Genomic DNA, 23,117 nt, shown 5'->3' with positions numbered 1-23,117 from the left:
TTATAATGATAGTTCTACACGTCTATAAGCCAATTATAACACATTATAGCTATATTTATAATGCATTATCGATGTGGGCATTGTCAGCGAATTACTAACAGTAATACCGTATTATAATACCTTTTAAGTCATGATAAAATGCTTTATAGTGTGTTATGATTATTGTTATGAGTGTTAATAACTCTAGTTATACAGTGCTAACTGCTTAGAGATAGGTGTCAAAGTGTTACCCTGATATCAATGTAGAAAATAAACTGCATAGTTGTTTACAGTTTTTCTCAGTTGCTAAAACACTAAAAGCCTGTTCTCTGAACCAAATTCTCAGCAGCCTAAACTCTTTTTTATTTTTTTTAATCAAACACTCTTTTGGCCAAACCTTAGACACTGTTCAGGCACTTTGACACAATTTGCAAAACACATCCACTCCAAAACCTTTAACACATTCTCAGTCATTAACCACATTTCACACTGTGATACATTTGTGAACACTTTTACACACGACAAATCAAAACTGAACACACATTCCTAATGATGTGATCAGACCAATGCTGCGAGATAAAAATCAGTTCAGAGCACAGGTGGCACATGATGCGTATCCATCTACAATGGACAGAAACATACCGTGTGGGATCGTCATGATGTTGGAGAATGAATCTCAGTGACTTTGTGCAGTAATGCGCTTTTCATTTAGATTTTTTTTTAAATATATTAAATATTTTAATTTTTTTATTAAAGTGCTAAATGTAGATACCACATTGACTACGATATTTTTCTGCTAAATGCATTTATAAACTTTTTTTTTTACTTAACATGCTCTGGATGAAATTATTTTATGCAGTGTCCAACGACATGCTCTGTGGTGAATATGTTTTTACTTGCTGTGTACGATCTTAACATATTGTTTGGTTTTGAACACAGGATAACTGGTTTTCAGGTGACAGTCTGACTTTGATGGGAAAGTCTGGGGTTTTGTGAATGTAGTTTGAAGATTTGGTTTTGAGAAAAGGTTTCAAGAAGAGTGTTTTAGCAATGGGGAAAAACTGAAACGGTGGGCTGACTATATGAGTAACTGACATCACTGCAGATACAGATTGGGCAGTTCAGTTATAGTCTCAATAGTGCCAGAGGAAGCTTGATGTGGCCTGTGGGAATGGGTGCAGTTAAAATAATACAGGAGACAGGATAAATAGAGGTAATAAAGATACAAAAAGAAAGAAAAAAAAGGACTAATCCCACAGCCACAGTGACACACTTTATGTTTCTAGTGGAGCAGCAGGTCACAGCCTCTGTGTGAACCCACTGGGTTCAGTGTGGAGCTGAACAGAGATGGAGAAGTTCCCTGTGTGACTCCTGGAGGGGGCAGAACCTCTGTGGGGGCTCGGTCTGGACTCTGGGTGGACGAGTGCTGGTTCTGTTGGACAGCTCCGACACCTTCAGGTGAGACCGCCCCCCTCTGGTGTTCGTGTAAACACACAAAGACAGACACACACATGGAATATGTAGCACATGACCTTGGCTCAGGCTGCGTCTAATTCAGTCTGCCGTAGTTTTGAGGGCAGCACCGCAGGCGACGCTGCACCCCCCTCCCCATAACCACCACCCAACCATCACCCCCACCCACACATGACCCCAGGCTATCTGTCTGACAGCCACCAATTAGGACTTCACCAGTAACTACCCCAGACCCTCATTAACAGTTAATTAAATCAAATCTATCAGGAATTATGTGCAGAGACCTGGGAGGAATACCTTGAAGAGGCATCTCCACGGCGACGAGAGGCTGAGAGACGCAGCTTTTGTTCTCAAACGTCCTTCTCTCCACCATGGACGTGGGAGACGAGTCCCAAACTAACAGCTCTGACATAAAAGTCCTCAGAGAGACACGCGGCCGGAGACGGAGACGCTTCACAAACAAAGTAGTTTTATTCAAAAAGCAGCTGAAGCTTTTACACATTCTATCAGAACAACAGGAAAAAGGTTAAAATCCTCATGATGTAAACATTCACAAAAATAACATCAATTTATTTATTTATTTATTCTCCAACAGGTAACAAAAGGCTACAAAATTACTCAGGTCTATGCACAGAAATAAAAACATAGAAAAGTCAGTGTGGCTGGACTGTACACGGGGGCTTCATCATCGTCGACGTTGTCTCCTCCTCAGTTTGTCGCTGTGTCACCATCAAGTGAACTTATACGTGTGACTGTCAAGGAAAGTGACTGTTTGTCTAAGTGTTTACAACAGTAACAGTTTAACACACTGCATCCTACAACACAACATCACCACCCCCATGATAACCTGGACTCTGGCTGTTCACAACCTGCTATTAACCTGCAGCTTTAGTGATCTGGGGCCGTATTTATCAAGCCTCTTAGGCCCAATCCCATTTCTCTTTTTTACCCCTACCCCTTCCCCTACCCCTTGCCCCTCGCCCCTTGAAACGGAGCTACAAGGGGTAGGGGTAGAAAGTCAACCCCTCCGAATTGGGACACCCCTTCAACAGTCACATACGTCATCACGTAGTCTCACTGGCTTTTTTACGTAAGCTGATGCGGCGAGCTTTTGCCAGAAATCAAATAGCCGTGTACGATATAACTTAATAAAATAAGATAAAACTTAATGCAGACTGATCGGTTCATTGTAAAACATTTATTTACTGATGTAAATGTGGTGATTTCTGTACGTGCAGAGCCCAGAGGCAGCTGCCTGCTCTTCTGTCTGATACATGAAGCTTCACTTTTCATCCAAATAACTAATGCTACTGCCACAACCACAATTGTCAGATTTCATCAATTAGACCAACATTTAAATGCTAAAAAGAATTTAACATGCTGGTGGTAAACCTCTAAAAACCCGCGGATAAGTTAATTAACGACCGCCTTCTCTCCCGGCGGGACCGGGACGAGGACGTAATTTGGCCGGCGGAGCAGCTCTGCAGACCGGCTGCTGTCTCTGTGAGGAGCCGCTCCTCCTGGAGCTTCACTTCTCCGAAAAATCGTCGCAGCAAACTTCTAACCCGCCGTCATTTGGGTAAACTAACCGCACATTTGGGACCTAAACAGTTACTTTCTCGCAAGAAAAAATATTAAAACTTAAGAAAGTGACGTAATAACAGCGCTACAGCAAGAAATAAAACAGCTTTTCGTTTTACAGCCACCGCTGCCGGCTGCCGCAAGATGCATTCTGGGAAACTTTTCATACCCCTCCGTTTGGAGTGTGCCTCTGAAAAATCTCCGTTTGGAGGGGTATGTAGCCCTACCACTTCCCCCTACCCCTCTGTCCTTACGGGAATTGGGACACCCCTACCCCTACACGTGAACGCGCAAAACGGAGGGGTAGGGGTAAGTGGTAGGGCCAAGGGGTGAAATGGGAGAGTGTCATTTTAGTCTTAAAGGGAGAGTTCAACATTTTGGCAAATTGGCCAATTGCCATAATCCCTATAGTTTTAGTAGTAGGTTTGTTACCTTTAATTGTCAGTGCAAGCTGTTTTTAGATCGGCGGGGCAGAGCTGCTCAGAGCTACACTATGGAGGCTAATGGGATTTCTTGGTTTCCCTCATCAAACTCATCAAATACACAATCCTACAACTCCAAAACACTGTGGTGGACAAGTTGTGACCTGCACATTCACCACGCTATGAGATAATAATGGAACGTTACGAGACGGAGTTGTTTTCGAGGTAAATTCATGCAAAACAGCTGATGCGCGTTCCTGGAGGCAGTTTTTCAGCAAGCAGTCTCTGTATTTACCTCGAAAACAACTCTGTCTCGTAACATCCCGTTATTATCTCATAGCGTGGTGAATGTGCAGGTCACAATTTGTCCACCAGAGCATTTTGGAGTTGTTGGATTGTGTATTTGATAAGTTTGATGAGGGAAACCAAGAAATCGCATTAGCCTCAGTAGCGCAGCTCTGAGCAGCTTGCGGCTCTGCCGTTCTAAAAATAGCTCGCACTGACAATTAAAGGTAACGAACCTACTCCTAAATCTATAGGGATTATGGCAATGGGCCAAACTATCCCTCTAAGTGCTTAGAATTTGTGGAATTTAGTCCCACTTTTAAACTTAAGAATAAAAGCTATTTATTTATCAGCTTTCTCGAGTCTAAGAATCACTCTTTGTCCCCCAGATATTGCTGTTCCCGGTCTGCTGTGAAGCTGTGATTGGGTGTAAAGGATATGAGTCATAGTCGAGTTTCTGGGTCAGAACTCCAGTCAGGATGAACTCAGCGTTGTGGACATCTGGACAAAGAGAAAAGAGATGAGCATGAGATCTACTGGAACATCATGGTTCAAGGTCTACACCTCAGGAGTATTGACACACACCCCACATCATGGCCTACGCTGCAGTGAGTACGACCCCTCTGAGAAAGTCAGCTAACTGTGTTGGAGGCGGAGCTAAATGTTGGGCAGGAGGTGGGTTTGAGACATGGTTGGATGTTGTTTTAAACTAATAGAACCCCATGATGTGGAGGTGTGTCATTCTCTAGAGATGTTGTACTTATTCATTTAGACTGCTGCTTAGATGTTTACTCCTCTTACACTCCAAGAAAAGATATGTTTAACACAGCTGAATTCCTAATGAAGGTTTTCTCATCCACATATTGTTCCGTTTCTGCTGTCGAACAGTGGAACAGGTATGAAAACAGAGTGTAACATGGCCCATGAAGACTAGGGATGGGTACCGATACTCAGTACCATAATGGCACCGGTGCTAACGTAAACAGGAGTAACCAGACAGAAAAGCAACGCAGATTTCAGTGCCACTGAATTTTTAATTAGGCCTACCGCCCCCTTAGCTCTATTGCTGTGCCGGTGCTACATGTGTCGTCACGTCAGTTTTTGTTGTGTGTGACATAGAGGTGCCTATATGAGCAAAGTTTTTTTTTAAATTGCCTGTTTATTCAAGACATCTTGGAGAAGCTTTCAGCTTTGCAAAGACGAATGGATCGATTTGGAGACCAGAATGGACAGAGTAAGTCGAGTCTATTGAAATGCGACTACCGTATTTTCCGTATTATAAATCGCGTTGTTTTTCAGAATATTTTCACAGCGTGTTCTGTGGTCCGTCTTCGGTCTCTGTTCCGGTCCCAACCAAACTCCGGACACGGAGCAGAGACCCAGGTCCGACAGTGCAAGGCTGTCCCTCTCTGAAGCAGAGGACAGGTCGGCTTCACTCCCGTCAGTCTTCACAGACAGTCCAAAAAGAGTTTCTAATCATATCCTCGTCAGTTTTTTTTTTTTTTTGACCCGGCCTGTAGTAGGCTATTTGGTGCTGGCCTTTATTTGTTCATTTAAACAAAGCCCCGGCCATTATATGAGACCGGGCTATTAATTAAATGTCTGAAAATAAATGCGAATTATAGACTGGTGCGATTTATATGTTTTTTTCCTCTTCATTTTTTGACAGATGCGACTAATACTCCGGTGCGACATTTAGTCCGGAAAATACGGTACTCGCTCTGTGTTCCTATTCCTCCCTCCCTTCTTCATGGACACCTGTTGATTGTTGACTCTGTTTGGGACCCGATCAAGGACGTCTCCATGGCAAACTGCTGTGTTATCGCGAACTGAGGCACTGATTGTGAGGCTAGACGTTGGCACACTGGATGTAGCGCTGCACAGCTGCAGGTGTGTGTAGCCTATGTGGTTTATGACATCGGCAAGGAAAAACCTGATCGGCACTTTCTAAAGTACCAGTTTGGCACTGGTATCAGATAAAACCTAAACGATACCCAACCCTAACGAAGACGACCTGTTCACCAGTCACTACTGAACACAAAAGGAGAGAGGGTGTTTGCTGTCTGGAACGACCTGTCCAAGTAGATCAGGTCAGTGAGTCAGTATCTGTTTTAAATTCCTTCATAAAACATTTGATTTTTTTTTTCTTTTCTTATCTACTCTCTTTTACCTGTCTTTTGATTTTATGTTCTTTGTTTCCTCTGTGACCTTTGTTTTTCTGCTGCCTTGTAAAGCACTTTGTAATGCTGTTTTGAAAAATGTTCAATGAATAAAGATTATTATATTGTTAAAGCAGAAGTAAGCAGAATGTTTGTGTTAATATAAGGCTTAAATAGTTATATCTTCCGACAGCAATCATTTACATAGACTGTTTGGTCTGAAACACCGGTCTGTCAGTCACTCTGTTCTGCTGTAAGCAGAGGAGAAAACTTTCCTTGTATCCTACAACCTTTATCCAATGAGGAGAGAGAACGGCATAAAGGGGCGGTCCTCTGTGTGTGCAGCCAAGGGATGCGCAAACATGTGGTGACGTAGGGACGAGGGCGGGGACTGCTAACTCCATCGGCTGACAGGAAGTTAGCCAAAACGACCGGATCGCTTACTCCTGCTTTAAGTAGTTTATAAGCTGCTGCTCTGCTGAATCCTGATTTTAAAACCACCGCTGCTGTATTTACACAGCAACACATTACATGCAAATATCTAACACGTATCTGGTACAGTGAAGGTGAGACGCTGTCACCACAGTCAGAAGATGAAGAGGAGTGAGACCGAGGCTGAAGCTGTGACACAGTGACTGAGCTTCACAGGGAATCCAGCTGCTTTCTGTCCTGTTTTGTTTCACCTCTGTTGTCTTCTCCTTTATACAACTGCAATAGTCAGCATGTAAATACAAGATGGACTGTGTGTGTGTGTGTGTGTGTGTGTCTTACCAATGTTTTTCAAGAAGTACTCTCTACAGAGGTGCAGGTCGTTGTCACAGGAAATTAAAATGATTTCAGGAAGGTTCTGTAAAAAACACCAGGATGTAGAAAGTGACAGAGAAGTCAGGTTTTATGTTCAGGTGTGTGAGTGTCTGCTTCATTCAGACTACTGCTTATCCTTTAGTTTGTTTTATCTTGAATCCTGTTAGAGGTTTTATCATCATCATCATCATCATCATCATCATCATCATCATCATCATCATCATCATCATCATATCTTCCACGAATGACAAAAATGTTTTGCTACATATTGATTTTCCTTCCAGTGACGTCCAGGACCTGAGTCTGGCAGTTGGTCAGCATTAGCACAACCACTGTCACCGTTGTCGGCCGCTGCCAGCTATAGGCTGGAAAGCAACAACTAGTAAACGATGCGACTACGCTCGGTGTTTTCCAGAGTATTACATATGTGCAGCTGTAAGGACCTTGTTCTGTTTGTGCTCCATGATCTTCCTGTAGGACGGCTGTTTGCCCAGCAGCTTCCCTCCAGCGCTCTCCAGGATGGACTTCATGGTGCTGAGGCTGGGGCAGATCCCAGGGGTGAGGTAGAAGTACTTCCCCTGCAACACCCACCACAGAAACAGACAGTGAGACACAGGCCTGACTCTCTGCAGTGTTAAAGGCTGTTGGTTTTCATTCCACTGTTAAAAACTAGGTCTGTCAAAGTTAATGCGATAACAACTGCCCTGATTCTTAACCAGTGTGACAGCCGCATGTGTGTGCTTTTGTGAAACTCTGCATCCCAGTCACCTGCAAACCTGCATCAGACAGAGCTGCAGCACACACACACACAGCAGACATGAAGCCAATGTGAACACGCTAGGGGTGCACATGATTGACTGTTTAACCGTTAACCAATAAGAAGAACTTTGACCGATGAATACTATAGTTGTTTTGTTTTAATTAGCTCCTTATGTCGTCAACTCATGTGGGCGTGTCGACACGTGTAGACTTCCACTATTTTGCAGCAAAAGGTTACACAGGAGGACTGACAGTATGTGCCAGGTATGCAGCGCTGTCCCCGTGCAGTGCACTTTGTAGCTTTAAAAACAGTTCAACATAGGACGATCTAGCCGCCGTCTGAGCGCTGATCGGCTGAGCCAGAGCTCAGTGGATGTGGTGCTGCTCAGCTGTTGCAGCGCTATTGTCTGTGTTTTATAACAGCAAAAAAACCTGCAACAACAGAAACATCATCGACCCCTCCCTTAATCAACAATAGGATCAGGTTGCTGATCGGCACAAGCCTAATCACTGACACTCAACAGAGCGTTTTAATCTTATTGGTTAACGGTCAGAAAAAAAAAACCTAGAACACGCAGCAACTTCAGCTGCCACACACAGACCACACAGACGGTGTGTTCCTGGGTCAGAGAGGTGGTAAAGGACCAGAGAGAGCTGGACTCATGTGGTGGAGCTGTGGTCTGACCTTGAACAGAGGAGCACTGTGGGCTCTCTTCAGTGAGTCCTCCAGACTGAAGTTGAACAACACTTCTGCCTCTGCGTCCCTCAGAGTGTGGGTCTGCTCATCTGCCAATACACACACACGCACAGGGTTAAGTAGTGAGAAAACATTGTTTCAAACAATGAGGAAAACATACTTATGAAAAGAAAAAGGTTTTCAGTTGAAAATATTCTTTCCAATAACGTAAGTTAATAACATGGTCACTGTTTGTCCTCCCAAGATTCTGGGGTTAAATGATGAACAGAGCATGATGACATCACAGGGATTCATCACTTCCTGTTTAGACCAGTGTTGGGCATGTAACTTCCCCCAAAAATAACTGAGTTACTAAATGATAAAAGTAATTCATTACAAGGAAAGTAAATATTGCGTTTCTTTTTTATGAAATGCTCAAATGTGTCAAATGACTTCCCTCCCTAACCCCCGTTTATCTAACTACTGCACTAACCAACTCACTCAGTATCCCTCCACACAGGCAGGCTCTGCCACGAGCTGTACCACTCCGCCTATCAGCTGTTTAGATCAGCGGCGTGTGGAAGAGGTGGAGTCGCAGAGCCTGTCTATGTGGAGGAATACTGAGTGAGTACTAGTGAGTTGGTTAGTTCCAGATAAACGGCTTACTCTGAAGAGTTCATGAACTGAAAAAAATGTGCACATGATGTCCTACACTGAAACGGGTGTATTATTTTCTGATGGGACTTCTTGAGTCAACTAACGGTGTATTTTACTGTCAGTAACGGTACCGGTGTTATAACGGGGGAAACAGTAACTTTTTTGATTACTCGTTAATGGAAAAAGTAGTGCTGTTATTTTAAACACTGTTATTCCCATCACTGGTTTAGACATGTTAAATTGTAGCAATAACCATCATGACTTTTTGAGTTATGGCCAGAAAATGTGTCTGTGAGGTCACAGTGAACTCCGACTTTCCTGGGATAGAGTGACATGAGCTTACACTGATTATTTTCAGCTTGTAGTTCCTGCCCTGACACACACACAACCTTACCCACAAACTTCTGGCTCCTCCAGCTCTCCTCCAGCCAGTCCGGGCTGACGATGTGTTTGACCACAGACATGGCGGTCAGGAACTTGACTGTGCGGGTGACCTTGGTGGCCAGCAGGTGAGTGACCTTCTGACCGCCGTCTGCTACTTCACCGCCCAGGGCGTGTAGTCTCTGCAGGGAGGGGGAGGACAGAGCTCATCACACACACATCTGTGGAGAAGCTGTGGTTCACATGGAGGGAGCTGGTGGCTGATGTGGATCAGTCCAATCAGACTAAGTTTACCTTTGTGTACTGCTGGACTTGTGCTGGTTCAAAGCCTGTGAACAGGACTCGAGGAGTGGACTCTGGAGGGAGCTTCTTACTGGGGCACTGGATCTCCTCCAGCCTGCACACACACAGACACACACCGAGGTTCATCATTCCACTGTTCATCTGCAGGTGGTGTGTGGATGGTTCAGACCTGCTGCACTCACCTGGCCTTCTTGTTTGGAGGCTGGTTGGTGGTGTCAGAGAGCTTCTGCTTCTGCATCAGCTGGAGACTCTGCACATCAAACAAAACACAACACACACAATCAGATGAGTCACCCAGAAAGAACACAAACACAGCACACACACCATGTTCACTCTCTCCCCTGTGGTGTCAAACACTGTTTCAGTGTGACCTGAACATGTGGAGGTGAACGTAGGGAGTTAGTCTCTTGTGTGAAGGTTTAGAGCTACACACTAATCCAACAGCTTGTGATGGATGTCAAAATATGTGGGCAACTGAAATATATGACAAGACTAGAGTATTTATAATTTATATTTATATGATTTAAAGTTTCTATCAGAAGGGGCAGTTGTGGAAAGGTAGCTGTCTTACACATATTTGACCATTTTAATCTCGTCCCAGGGTGCTGGGTGGTCGAGTGGTTAGAGAGCATGTCCCATGTCGGTATATGCCCGACATGCTGGTTTGACTTCCGACCAGGATCCTTTGCACATGTCATTTCCCAGGTCTCTCTCTGCTTTTCTGTCTCTCTACACTGTCCTATAAAGTAAAGGCAAAAACAATGCCCCAAAAATATAAGGAAAAGTCACTGTAAATACACAGTGTCGTTAAAGAGAAGTTCCATCCTTACAACCAAACCAGTGTCTGTCCTACATACAGTAGAGCTGCAGCTGCAGTGTCATCATGTCACAATAACATGACTTTGCAGTACTGAATATGCTTCAAAGTGACTAAAATGGCTATAAAGCACAGTTGAAAACAATTAAAACAATTAAAACAGCCAATTACAAGGTGTTGAGAAAGAATTGAACACACATGTACGTGACAGAGAGCAGAGGGAGGAACTGGAGAGACTGTTTTCATATGTATCATAGTTGATCATTTCTTGAGGCAGCACTTGGACAAACTCACCGCCACAGCTTCAGGAGACACTTTGATTGGCGTCCTCCAAGCACCTGCAGAGAAACACACATGTTCATGTCAGGAGTGTTTCATTTAGTCTCACACACACACCTGTGGAAATGCTCCACTCAGGAGTGAATGATGTCTCATTATGTTTTCTGTTTTTAATTGATCTTCTTGAGGCGTTTGTCCCGTTATGATAAAACTCAAGAGTCGGACATGGATGGTCAGTTTCAACGATGCTGTGTTGAGCTGTACTCACCCAGCAGGTTCTGGACCAGCTGTGGGTTAGGCACCAGTGGTTCAGGGTGTGTGTATATGGAGTATCTGCTGTGCTGAATCTGCCTGAGGGCTTCGAAGTTGCCCAGTAGAATATCACACAGCCACTGGGCGTTCACACACGGGATCTTCCACTCCTTGGCCTTCTCATATTTAAGTCCACTGGGTCTGAGAAGAGATCAGCAAGAAAACCACATCAGAGTCTTCTCCAGCACAGCTCCAAATAAGCTCAACACTGATGGAGACCCAGTTCTGTTTGTGGATTTCATTCAATTCTACAGCAACAAGTCACAGTAGGAAGACCTGCATATTAATTATATTTCAACAAGCTCTGCTAGGGTTGGGCGATATGGCCTAAAACAAAATCTCAGTTTTTTTTTCATAACAAATCTGCTTCATGATTTAAATCGATTTATTCCCCCCCTGCTTAAACTTAATCTGCAGATGACAAAGAAATTGTTCAAAATAGGTTTTAACTTTGATATTGTTTTGCAATCACACACAAAAAGCAGAAAAATAAGAGATATAAACAACCGTGAGAATGTAGTAAACTTTCAGTCAGTAAAGTTTCTGTAGTTTCAAACTGACAGTGACACAAATGCAATGCACAATGCATACCATGCAGTCGATTTACAAACTTTTGTAAAAGAGTTGTCCACGTGAAAGAAGATCAGACGACAAACTTACATGGACGTCTGTGTGTGTGTCACCTGTAGCAGCGTGCCGTGTATGTGTTTTTTTTTTTGTGATCAATTTTTTATTTTATTTGATCTCATTACATTTCCATTCATCCAGACCCCTTACCCACACCCTTGTCCCGAGGGGTAACATTAATTATGATTACAGGGAAAATGGAAAAAAAAAAAAAATATATATATATATATATATGTATGTGTTTTATAACAATGGAAAGACAAAAAAAATTCCCAATTGTCGACTGGCACAAGCCTAGGGTGAGCCTGCTCTGAACTACAGGTCAAGCAGGGAGCGTCGGTGGTGGAAGTTTAAGAGAAACACGACTTTAACAACGCATTCACATAAATTGATAAAATGAATTTTGATAAAATCAATTTATGGCCCAGCCCTAACCTCTACACATGATAGCCCCAGAAAACACTCCTTCAACCCCCCAGTCTTACTCTTTACAGATGAGGACTGTGTTGCTGCGACAAAGGTATCCAGTGTATCTGGCGCCTGCCAGGTAGGCCATCAGCTTCAGGTCGTCTCTGTCGGCGTCCACGAACCCCGTCACTGAGATAATCTGAAGAAGACAGACAGTGAGGGAGAACATCACACACCAGAGAACACGTCACAGAGGAGCTGCTGTTGGCAGAGCTCAGGTTAGTGACGGACGTGGACCTACGTGCTGAGAACAGGGTTTGGCTCCGGGAGGGAAGGCGAAGGGCAGATGTAACGTCCGATGAGGAGGAACCATCCTCTTCCTCTTCAGTACAGTGTTGAGCCAGTGGGCGGTTACACAGCGTTTCCCCTCCCTGAGCGCCTGTCACACACAACAACACTCATCAACGTCAGTCACCAAGAATCAGTCACCAACATGATTCACTTAACCAAACCGTGCTGTCGGCATGCTCACTTGTCATTACAGAAGAAGCCTCTGCTGTCTAAGAGTTTACAGTTTTTATACATTAAAGAGGAACTATGCAGGATTTTTACCTTAGCTATGTTACATTGGAACCTTAATTAAACAGCTTTGGTGTGGCTCTCTGCCTTCCACCTAGAACGTGCCCTGTAACCCATTATCTCTTATTTATGACAGATTAAGCTACATAAATATACATTTGTAGCATCGTATGTTATCCATAAACCTATGTACCGCTCCATGGATTGATTTCTCGTCGGCTTCGTTGAAAACAAAATGCACATGGCCAGGTGGAGGGTTAGTAAAACAGCGGAAAAGCGACCTGGACTTCATTGTTCCCCTTTAATACAAAAAACAGAGCGACTCACAGTGTCTCGGGGTCACACGCAGCCTTACCTGTACATACATGTTGCTGACCTGGCTCTCACACAGCAGGTGTGTGCAGCGGCTGGTCAGGGTGGTGTCAACAGCACCTCCACAGGCCTGGATCACCTGAGGGAGGAGTTGAGTAACATCAAGTCATCAGCAATATCTGTTCACTTTGTTGTTTTTATCATGATTCATGGAATTTTACGACAACACAGACTTCTGCTCTTTTATCCAACCAAGTCCTACAGGGACACCACAGAGAGAGTGAGTGAGTGAGTAGGTAAAGGACTGAATGAATGAAGGAGTGTCTTACCCTCTTCCACGTGGCCAGGAGCTGTTTGTCAGCCATCTGTTCAGGGTAGTCAGCAATAGCAAACACACAGCCCAGCAGGAAGCCGTCCTGTGGGACTGATGTTTAGAACAGAGGAGGTTATTCTGCAGGTCCAACAGAAACATTTCAAGACTTTATAACAAGACCTGAATTTTTAATCTTAAGAATGTTGAATGATGAAGGAAGGATCTTTAAGGTCTCTGCCTCTGTTTGAGCTCTGTGTGAACCAACCTTCAAAGTATCTTTGTAACGGCGATTCTGAAACAAAGGAGCAGCCACACTGATAACCCTGCCTGCAGACATCTTCTGTTTATCAGCTTTGTGAGCGCAGACTGACTGATGATGAGTCAGTCAACCACAACACCTAACACAACCACATCTATGTGACTGTTCACTGCCAACCTGCTGATGGTGTTAACTTGGATATACAACTCAACACAGTAAGTAATGTGGGTGTATTCAAAGCCATCAGTTGCTTTCATACATTTATTCTAATCACATCGTTCTAATATGACAAATAAGAGTAACTAAGAGTAAAAACTGTAATTTTACCCCTCTGCTCCTGTTGATAGAGTTTCCGCTACATGTAATTGATCATGGCGCATCGCCGCCACTACTTGAAAAAATCCTAGCGGAAATACTGATAGACATGTTTGTCCATGTGTGTTGGTGCGTCCTCTCAGTTCCTTGTCTCTCTGTCTCTCTATCTTTTTGAGGAGCTGGTTAAATAAACGTGTGCATTGTGAAATTCCATTCAATTTTGTGTAAATGCAAGAACTCCAAGAGTGATTCTGCTTGTGGTCAGTCCTACACACTGGTTCACTATGGACCAGTGTGTCAGACCAGGTGGTTGTACTCACTTTCTTGCCCATGCTCGTGGCCGAACAGCGGCGAGACGTGGGGGGGCTGCTGCATCTGAGGCTGCAGCGTGGTGGTCTGCTGCTGTAGCACCTGTTGGTTCTGATGCTGCAGAGTCTGTTGTTGCTGTTGTTGTTGTTGTTGTTGCTGCTGCTGATTCTGCAGGTGCTGCTGCTGCTGCATTTGCTGCAGGTGCTGCTGTTGCAGGAAATGCTGCTGCTGCTGCTGCTGTTGCAAATGCTGTTGGTGTAACTGCTGCTGATTTTGCTGCTGCTGCTGCTGTTGTTGTTGTTGTTGTTGTTGTTGTTGTTGTTGTTGTTGCTGCTGCTGCTGCTGCTGCAACATCTGCATACGCTGCTGTTGGAATTGTTGAAGCTGTTGCTGCAGGGCTTGTTGCTGCTGCAGCTGCTGTAAACCAGGCCGTAGGAGCTGCTGGGGCCGCAGCTGCTGCTGGGAAAATGCATGTTGCTGTTGCTGTTGCTGTTGTTGTTGTTGTTGTTGTTGTTGTTGTTGCTGCTGCTGCTGCTGCGAAAACATCTGTTGATGCATTTGTTGCTGCTGCTGCTGCTGCAGGAACTGCTGCTGCTGTGGAGGCAACTGCGGGAATCCTTGTTGCTGTGCAACCTGAGACTGCTGCTGTTGTTGATGTTGTTGTTGTTGTTGTTGTTGTTGTTGTTGTTGCTGCTGCTGTTGTTGTTGGTGATGTAGCTGCATCATTTGGTGCTGCTGCTGGAGGTGCATCATGGGATGCGGCTGTTGCTGTGATGACTGCTGCTGATGCTGCTGCTGCTGAGCGGCCTGGTGCGACTGTTGCTGTTGCAGCAGCTGTTGCTCTGCCGTGAGGGGCTGGCCGGCCAGTTTGGCCTGACTGAACAGAAGAGGGTTGGTGCTGTTGGGCGCCTGGATGTGGCTCTGATTGGCCTGCTGCTCCAGAGGCTTGGTCTGGTTGCCCGTTAGATTCTGGATGATCTGCAACAGAGGAGAAAGAAGAGCAAATTGAAGAAAAACACTGGCATAAATGATGCGAGTCATTCAAGCTTGACTCATCGCTCGTATCAGAATGATACTGTGACGAGGGGCTCTTGAGACGGCAGACGATGAGCACCTGATTCTTAATCTGTGGATCTCTTACATGTGCTACGTTGGCAGGTCGATTGGCTGGCGGCATGTCGGAGTTGTTTGTGATGTTGCGGAGGGTTCGTGCAGCTGGACTCCAGCCAGGGATTCCCTCTGGAACAGACAGACCTAAAACAGCAAGAGGTGAAACCTTCAGTGGCAGGATTCTGGTTTGGAAACATAGAATACTTATTTACAACAGTAACTAACTACTACTACTTAAATACATCCATTTAGATAAGTTGAAAAAACTAAAAACTTTTTAAAGGAATTCAACTTGCTGAAGAACTTTCTATAGCTGTGTGAAGCTTTGGTCAAACACTCTGTTAACTCAACCCGACTGAACCGTCACTGAATCAGTGTTGACTCTATGACATTGCCAAATATCACCCATCTCTACAGCTTTAGCTACCTAAGATTTCCCGTGAGACTTTTGGTTAGATGGTTTTCCTGTTGACAAGCTAGTTACAGAAAGGAGAATATGAGAGAATTGCATTGAAATAATAAAAAAAAATACTCCAAGATGGCACAGGATTGTCAAAAGCGGCAACCAGGAAATGTCAGGAATCTAAAAATAGCACCAGAAGTTTGTTTACATCCCTCAATAATTTGATTGGTTTGGATTCTGAACCAATAGAATATACTCTGCGCTGCATATCAGGACACTTTCGTGTAAGATTTTGTCACCAGTTTGCTCGCTCACTGTATGTCAGGATGCAGTGTTAAAGCGTTTACAGGGATGTTTGATGCTGAACTATCAGTAAGTAGACAGCTGCTAATGCTAATGTTAGCTATGTAATGATAGAAAAACTTAAGCTCTTTTAAATGTAGTTTGAAAGATGTCAACTACAACTCAGCAAGCTGATCATAGTTTTAAAATATTAATTTGTTTTTATTTAGTTTTTCACTTTGCTTGAGAAAGCCTGTGAGACCTCTGAGGATGAACTTCCAAATGTGTGGGATTTTTCCCTTTTAGTTGCATCCCATAACGTTCCCATCAGTCTTCATCATGTTCCATTCACTCTTATCTACCTGTGGGTCGTACTCCAAATCGTCCCATATTGAGCTGTGTTGTTTTCTTCCTGCAGCTTTAACATCTCTAAGAACGCTAAAACTAAACTGATGTTATCTGACTGAACTTTAGTTTTAGTTAGTTTTGCATTGTTCATTGTAGTTTTTATTTAGTTCTCCTTTTTGGAAAAATTGTCATTTTATTTTTATTTCAGTTTACTAAAAAAAAGAATCACTGCTAGTTTAGTGAACTATAATAACCCTGCAACTCAGGCAGTGTTGTGACACCAGAAGAAAGTGACAGGATGTCGTGGCGACCACTGACCCTGCTGTGTGCTGTGGCTGATGGCGGCGGCAGCAGAGCGAGCCTCTGCAGGAATGGCTCCTCCGCTGCCGGGAACAGGAGGCACGGTGGCACACAGGTTGATCAGCCCGCTGCCCGTGGATGCCACCGGGTCTTTGCTGCCGGGCGGCCCGGCTCGCCGCCTGGCTGTGCCCGTCGAGACAGTCGGCGTCGGCGTGACGACTTCGGCCGGCGTCCAGTTGAGGTTGGTGCCCTCCTTCTCCGTGGAGGAGTCGTCGTCGGAGTCGTCGAACATGCGCTCGCTGCGACGCTCGGGCTTTTTGGGCGACGACGGGGACACGGAATTCAGTTTTTTGGGCCCTGGCCGTCTGCGGGGGCTGGACTCCTCGCCGGACGAGCCGCCGCTGGACATTCGGGATCGCCGGGGGCTGTAGCTTCCGTCTGACGGCTGGTCGTATGACTCCGCATCACTCTCATCCTCTTCCTCAGGCTCCACATACGTGAGTCTGGGGTGATAGAGAGCCTCATCCTTCCTGCTTTTGTCTGGAAAAGAGAAATCAAGTCTCAGTTGTTTTGTTGAGCACACACATGATATTACAGTAGTTTTATCTTTGTTTGTTAACGTGCCTGTAAAATAACATGCACACATTTAGATTTGGCTGCAATGAAGCACATTGCACATAATGTAGCATTGTCCTCATAGCAACCACAGGTGCAGAGTGAGCTCAGTGTCTGTCTTTTGGCACTTTTCCACTAGAGCGGCACGGCACGGCTCGCTTTTTTTGCTTTTCCACTAGCCCTAGTACCTGGTACCAAGTAGGGCTGTCAATCTTTTCCCCCAAATCAGGTTCGAATTTCTAACCCATCTTATGTTAAATATTCGAATAATATTAGATACTAGATATCTGGCTGAGTTGCTGACGAGCTTCAACCAAAGATATGGGATGAAAAAGCATCAGTTGTGTACTTTGAAGTCTTAACAACCTCAGCTCTGCCCAGTTGCAAGCCAGCGAGTACTGAGTGTGAAATGTGCAGTGATTCGCCTCCTTTGAAGCCATATAGTCAGACTATAGGATCACAACTCCAGTTACTTGGTACCACAGTATCTGTTCTATTACATCCGTATGACAGAAACATGTGTTATCATTTAATTGTTCCTTATTTTCTTGTCTTTATTCGTAATGAATTTGGTTTTTGATTATGTTCTTCATGGGTGAGGTTTTCATATAAGCCCTTTTGGGTTTCATACCTCCCCTTCGCACATCCCAATCATAATAATTGTTCATACTATTTTAAATGATATGTCCGTGCAAAATTAATAATTTAAAAAAATAAAAATGTGTTCAAAAGTGAGAACCCTGTGTTATCAGAATAATCTGTGATCTAGATACAAACTACATCCGACTGAGAACATTACCTTTAACAGAGTCTGTAATCCAGTCCAGGGTTACGATCTTGATGCCTGGGTGTTTCAGGGCACACTCAAACTTGGCCTGGAAGGACAAATACAACAAGTACATATTTGATAACCACTTGTGTCCGTTAAGATAAACATTTCACTTCCACTTCCTGTGCAGGAGAGCTGTTTTTACATCAGAGCACTGATGGACCGAATGTTCTGACAGAAAGTTGAGTGAATTAATCCCGATCACACACACTTACCCCCTTAGGTTCCTTCACCACCAGGTGAGTGACCTTCTTGTTGAGGTTAAGCTGACATTCTCCTCCATGAAAGGTGATGTAAGCCCACAGGGCATTGAGATCATCTGGAAGCTGTACACGTGTCCACACACACAAGAAAAAAATACAGGACCATCAAATTTGACCTCGAGTACCTGTGGTAAATCTGATGATATGAACATTTAGAAAACTTCCTTAAGACAACACACACACACACTTACCCTGGGAAGACAAGCTGTCACACCAAAGAATATCTGGCCTGATTCTGGGGAGAAACCGGTGACTCTGTGGTGTGTTCAGGGTTATGGGAAAAAACACAGTCAAAAGTAAAGCAGCTACCTGTTCTGTGACGTTTTAGGTCTGCGAATCCTCTAAAACAGTTTTGATTTCTGCAACTCTAAACATTAATACACAGTTATAACTACTGGTATTGTGTTCACACATATTCTGGTGGTGGAAGGATACGGTAGCAGGTCTCCACAGCGGACTGAGAGGATCACCCAGGAAGGCTGGAAAACATGAAGGGAGAGGTAGGTTCATTCTTCATCATTTATGGTTTGTTTACGGAGTTGTTTTCCAGGTAAATTCATGCAAAACCGCTGATGCGCATTCCTGTCGAGGGCAGTTTTTCGGCAAGCAGTCTCTGCATTTACCTTGAAAACAACTCTGTCTCATAATGTTCCATTATTATCTCATAGCGTGGTGAATGTGCAGGTCACAACTTGTCCACCAGAGCGTTTTGGAGTTGTTGGATTGTGTATTTGATAAGTTTGATGAGGGAAACCAAGAAATCCCATGAGCCTCCGTAGCATAGCTCTGAGCAGCTCGCGGTTCTGCTCTGCCGTTCTAAAAACAGTTTGCACCGACAATTAAAGGTAACGAATTTAACGGATTATGGCAATGGGCCAATTTGCCAAAATGTTGAACCATCCCTTTAAACCTCAACCATCACATACAAACATTGCATTTTATGTTTTATGATGACCTGCCGATTTCAAAAAAGAAAAAAAGAAAGAAAACATCGATTTAGGGACAGAGACACAAACGTAATGTGACACAACTCTTACCTTGACAACAGGCAGGTCAAAAACCTCCCTGGACTCGCCCACCTCAGGGTTGTCCCCGTCCTCTGCGATGATGTGTGTGGCCAGAGCATTGTAGGATACTTCCTTCCCTTTTCCTGCTTTCAGCAGCTGCACCACCTGGAGGATCGACAGACCATTCAGTCAGTCAGACTCAACACTGACAAAGAGCAAGTGCATTTCAATATGTTATACAAGGACACTTTGGCATGTGGGCTGGAGGAAGGTTCAAACAAAGCACTAACCTCACAATCAGTGGGTGGCCTGCTCTATTTTGTGTTTGACATGCAAGACACCGGCCAAAGGTCACAGAATGGGAAAATGAAGAACCCGCAGCAAAACACAAATGTTCTAAAAAATACTTCTAAATTCCATGCTTCATTATTATTCATTGTGAATAAAGTCAGAAGATCATAAGCATGACTGCAGCAGGTTTTCAAATGAGGAAGAATATGAATTAGCTTTTCCAACATTTAATGCAACTTTGCCTGGTTAGTTGATCGACCTGCACTTGTAGAAGTTATCCCAGTTAAAATGAAGCAAACATTCACTGTCATAATGTGCTGACACTACAGAATGTCTATTGAACACATTCAAACATTTGAAGCCTATTGAATGAATGGATTTCAAAGACTGCAGGACCTCAACAAAGTGTCAGTCACAGTGCAGTTGCCTTTAAATCCTGATGTTTACACTCTTTGTCTTGCCAGTAGCCACTGTTTCCGCACGGATCCTCTGCCTAAGACTTCACAAATCCTCGTACTGTTGGGCCTTATGTTTTAGAGCTCATCCTGTCACTGTTCAGACTTAGTTAATTATTCTGTAGCAGTTTTCAGGAGACAGCCACGTGTGCTGGAGTAAAACAAGAAATAAAATAAACTATCATTTGAGCTAAAACCTAGAACGAAACTCCAGAAGCAGCTTGACATTGTGGATGAGAAGAACATTGTTTTCATGTTCTTTCTCTTGAACAGTAACATGATAATCTGCCATGTCGCCTGACTACGCTGTTGTGCACCACCAATTGTAAACACCGGGTAGTTGCAATAGTTATAGATGAACGATTTTATACGTGTCTGCACCAAACATGCAAAAACAACTCAAACAAGGACTTGGAGGGGTCACTATTTGGCAGGAAGTCCAGCTCTGTGCCACAGGTCTCCGGTACAGCCGACTGAAACAGCTGTCGCACATGCGCAGTGCAAGGGCGCACTATGCAGCAGGATGCTAACAGTGACAGGTTGCTGCAGCCTCAGAGTATGATCGGTTATATTTACATTTACATGTTTCATTACGAGTCACTTCAGAGGCAGTGACAGCGGTGCGACCCGAGGCTCTGGGATAAACAAGCACCCAACCAAGCACCGCCTTTAGCACTAGCTTAGCGAGATAAGCCACAACCCCAAGAGCTCCCAGCTAAATGTCTGTGCTAATGCTAAAGTACAGGGTTAAGTAGCTTCTATCCAAATGTTTACACTCTCAGTGTACCACAAAAACAACACTGCACACGAGCCAGCACGGAGAGACTGCTAAACCCTCAGTGTCAGCTCACTGTTTCTCATGTAGTCAGCCCACATACCTAGCTAGTTAGCTCCTCTGGTAGCACCTCATTCACATTGAATGGTGCTAGCTAGTGTATGCTACATACTTAGCTACAGGAAGCTAACGTCCAGAGGCTCACCTTTTCGTCAATGTCCCCCACAACGTAGAACTTGACGTCTTTGAAAAGTTCGTTTGCAACAGCGTTTTCCTCCTGAGACATGACTGTCCATGAAGTTCCCGGGCTTGACGCCGGGGATAGAGGGGAGTGAGTGAGCGTCGGTGCTCGGTGCCGCCGCTACTTTGGAGCGAACCGCTGTACCCCGGACACTCTGTAGCGCCAAACCGCTGAGCGCGCCTTGGACCGCTGCATTCGCTCATTCTTCGAGGGGGGGAGTCTGTTTGTCCATTACTATTACCGAGTCATTCACAAAGTTTCTATTGATTATCTAAGGCGTTGTATAGCACAACATGGCTATTTAAAGAGCGGACGTATACAGATGACTAATACAACAGACTTAGAGGGGCAGGGATGTATAACTATGTTTTTCTTAAGTACAATGAAACCCCCGTTTTATGACAGTTGGACAGTTCTTCTAAACGCGTAACGCGGGTTATCCGTCCGGTCCAGACGGTGAAGTGAGGACATTCATAATTTCTGGGTTTTGATTTGTTATTTCGTTGCCATTGTTTCTTTATCACCATCCTCAATACGGATATATTTTGTGTCTTTGTTCATTTATGAGTGGGGTTAAAGTACCGAACTTTGTGGAGGGAGGGGTGGAACATGGGGCAGAGAATAAACCATAGGCTAATACTTTGGTGCAGATTTGGATCTTTGAGTAGGACCGAGAATTTATTGGTGTATGTGTAGGCTACAATGTGTGCAGTGTGTGTGTGTGTGTGTGTGTGTGTGTGTGTGTGTGTGTGTGTGTGTGTGTGTATGTGTCTGGTGTATGTTGACATTGGCCTTGGCTCGGGTTTGTGACCTCTGAGTGTCCTTCAAGTCACACTGTTGAAAGTATCACTAAAAAACTTTCTGTTCTGTCTTCATTATGAATTCAGGGTGTGATCGTTACTGTGCTAAAGAGAAAAATGCGGACCAAACTAAAGCTGCCTTGTTCACTGCCTTACTGCAGCTGTCATGCTGTACAACAAACTGTGGACTACACACACCAAAAACTAACGATTAAAAAAGTAATTTCTAAAACACATCATCTATGCCAGTGCCAGCGGTTCCCAGCCCTTTTTTCCCCCTGAAGCCCTCCTAATGGGCGTTATTGGGACTTTTAAATTTTAATATGCTCAAATATAAAACAAACAAAGTTGCCCCCCTGAGATCTCTGTCACCTCCCTGAGGGCAGCCCGGACCCCAGGTTAGGAACCTATGATCTATATTCTATATAATATTTTTTATTTTTTTATAAATTATATTAAGATATTTAATTGTAGCCTACATATAAATATATTAGTATTCATTATTTGCCTTGATAGGATAGTTGAGAAAGACAGGAAATGAGGCAGAGAGGGGGGGAATCAGAATCAGCCTTTATTGTCACTATAAGTACAGCGAAATTACAGCAATCAACCTGTCCGTACATATGCAGCATACAATACAATACAGTGACATGCAGCAAAGCGCCACCAGATTTGGGATTTGAACCAGGGCCGGCTGCAGCAAGGACGGTAGCCTCTGCATATGAGGTGTCTGCTCAACCCACTGAGCTATAAAGTGCCCCAGGTTCATATATCTTTGCCAAGATTAAAAAAAAAAAAAAAAAAAGTATTTGGTATTAGGACAATGTCCCCATGTGGCACGAAATAGGGGATATCTAAGTATTTTAACATTGGCAGACAGCAGTTCCTGGGATGGTGGGGGGGGGGGGGTATTGTCCTGGGTTAGGGCCGTCCAACAGCTCCCCCTCTGTCCCCATCTGACAGATTCTGCCTCTCTGCTCATGTGGCTAATTTTCTAACACATCATTTCTCCTACAATTGGTTCCTGCAGCAGTTAATTGCTTCATTCATTAGTGTGTGTCACATCAGCTGTCAGGCACGTACAGTCCACACAGGTAGGTGTGTGTGTGTGTGTGTGTGTGTGTGTGTATGCTGCATGGTGAATCATAGCTGCTTCAGAGCTAAAAGACCTTGACAAACGGAGCTGCAGCAAATTGAGAGCAGTGACTGGAGAAGCTCTGTGACAGCTCCACCCCTGGTGGAGACGTTGCCTCCTGACCTCGCTGGTATCAAATCTAGACATTACCGCAGACACACCACCTGTCATTATGCATCATGTCGATTTTGGACCTTATCCTCACACATCACCCCCACTCCGCCATCACCGGGATCAGAGTGAGACACAGCCAG

General features: G+C 44.3%; 1 protein-coding gene across 1 annotated transcript; it reads right to left on the bottom strand.

The window, feature by feature from the left end:
- Positions 1-1,906: 1,906 nt before the first annotated feature.
- Positions 1,907-21,096, bottom strand: paxip1 (PAX interacting (with transcription-activation domain) protein 1). Its single transcript, XM_085804110.1, has 23 exons — positions 20,893-21,096; positions 19,197-19,331; positions 18,595-18,638; positions 18,351-18,414; positions 18,112-18,222; positions 17,867-17,942; positions 16,471-16,992; positions 15,151-15,263; positions 14,021-14,987; positions 13,143-13,237; positions 12,857-12,952; positions 12,224-12,361; positions 12,000-12,121; positions 10,844-11,028; positions 10,591-10,634; positions 9,662-9,729; positions 9,471-9,573; positions 9,190-9,358; positions 8,148-8,248; positions 7,147-7,281; positions 6,671-6,746; positions 4,182-4,241; positions 1,907-2,199 (listed from the first exon to the last, which is right to left on the bottom strand). Exons 1-23 carry the CDS (start codon positions 20,971-20,973, stop codon positions 2,183-2,185), a joined length of 3,522 nt encoding a protein of 1,173 aa, XP_085660236.1. The 5' UTR covers positions 20,974-21,096; the 3' UTR covers positions 1,907-2,182.
- Between the last annotated feature and the right edge of the window lie 2,021 nt (positions 21,097-23,117).

The sequence above is a fragment of the Trachurus japonicus genome, chromosome 17 (assembly GCF_045865225.1).
Source record: "Trachurus japonicus isolate A0001 chromosome 17, Traja_1.0".
Taxonomy (NCBI): Eukaryota; Metazoa; Chordata; class Actinopteri; order Carangiformes; family Carangidae; genus Trachurus; species Trachurus japonicus.
The sequence above is the reverse complement of the archived record's forward strand: the minus strand, read 5'-3'. Positions and strand labels throughout refer to the sequence as shown.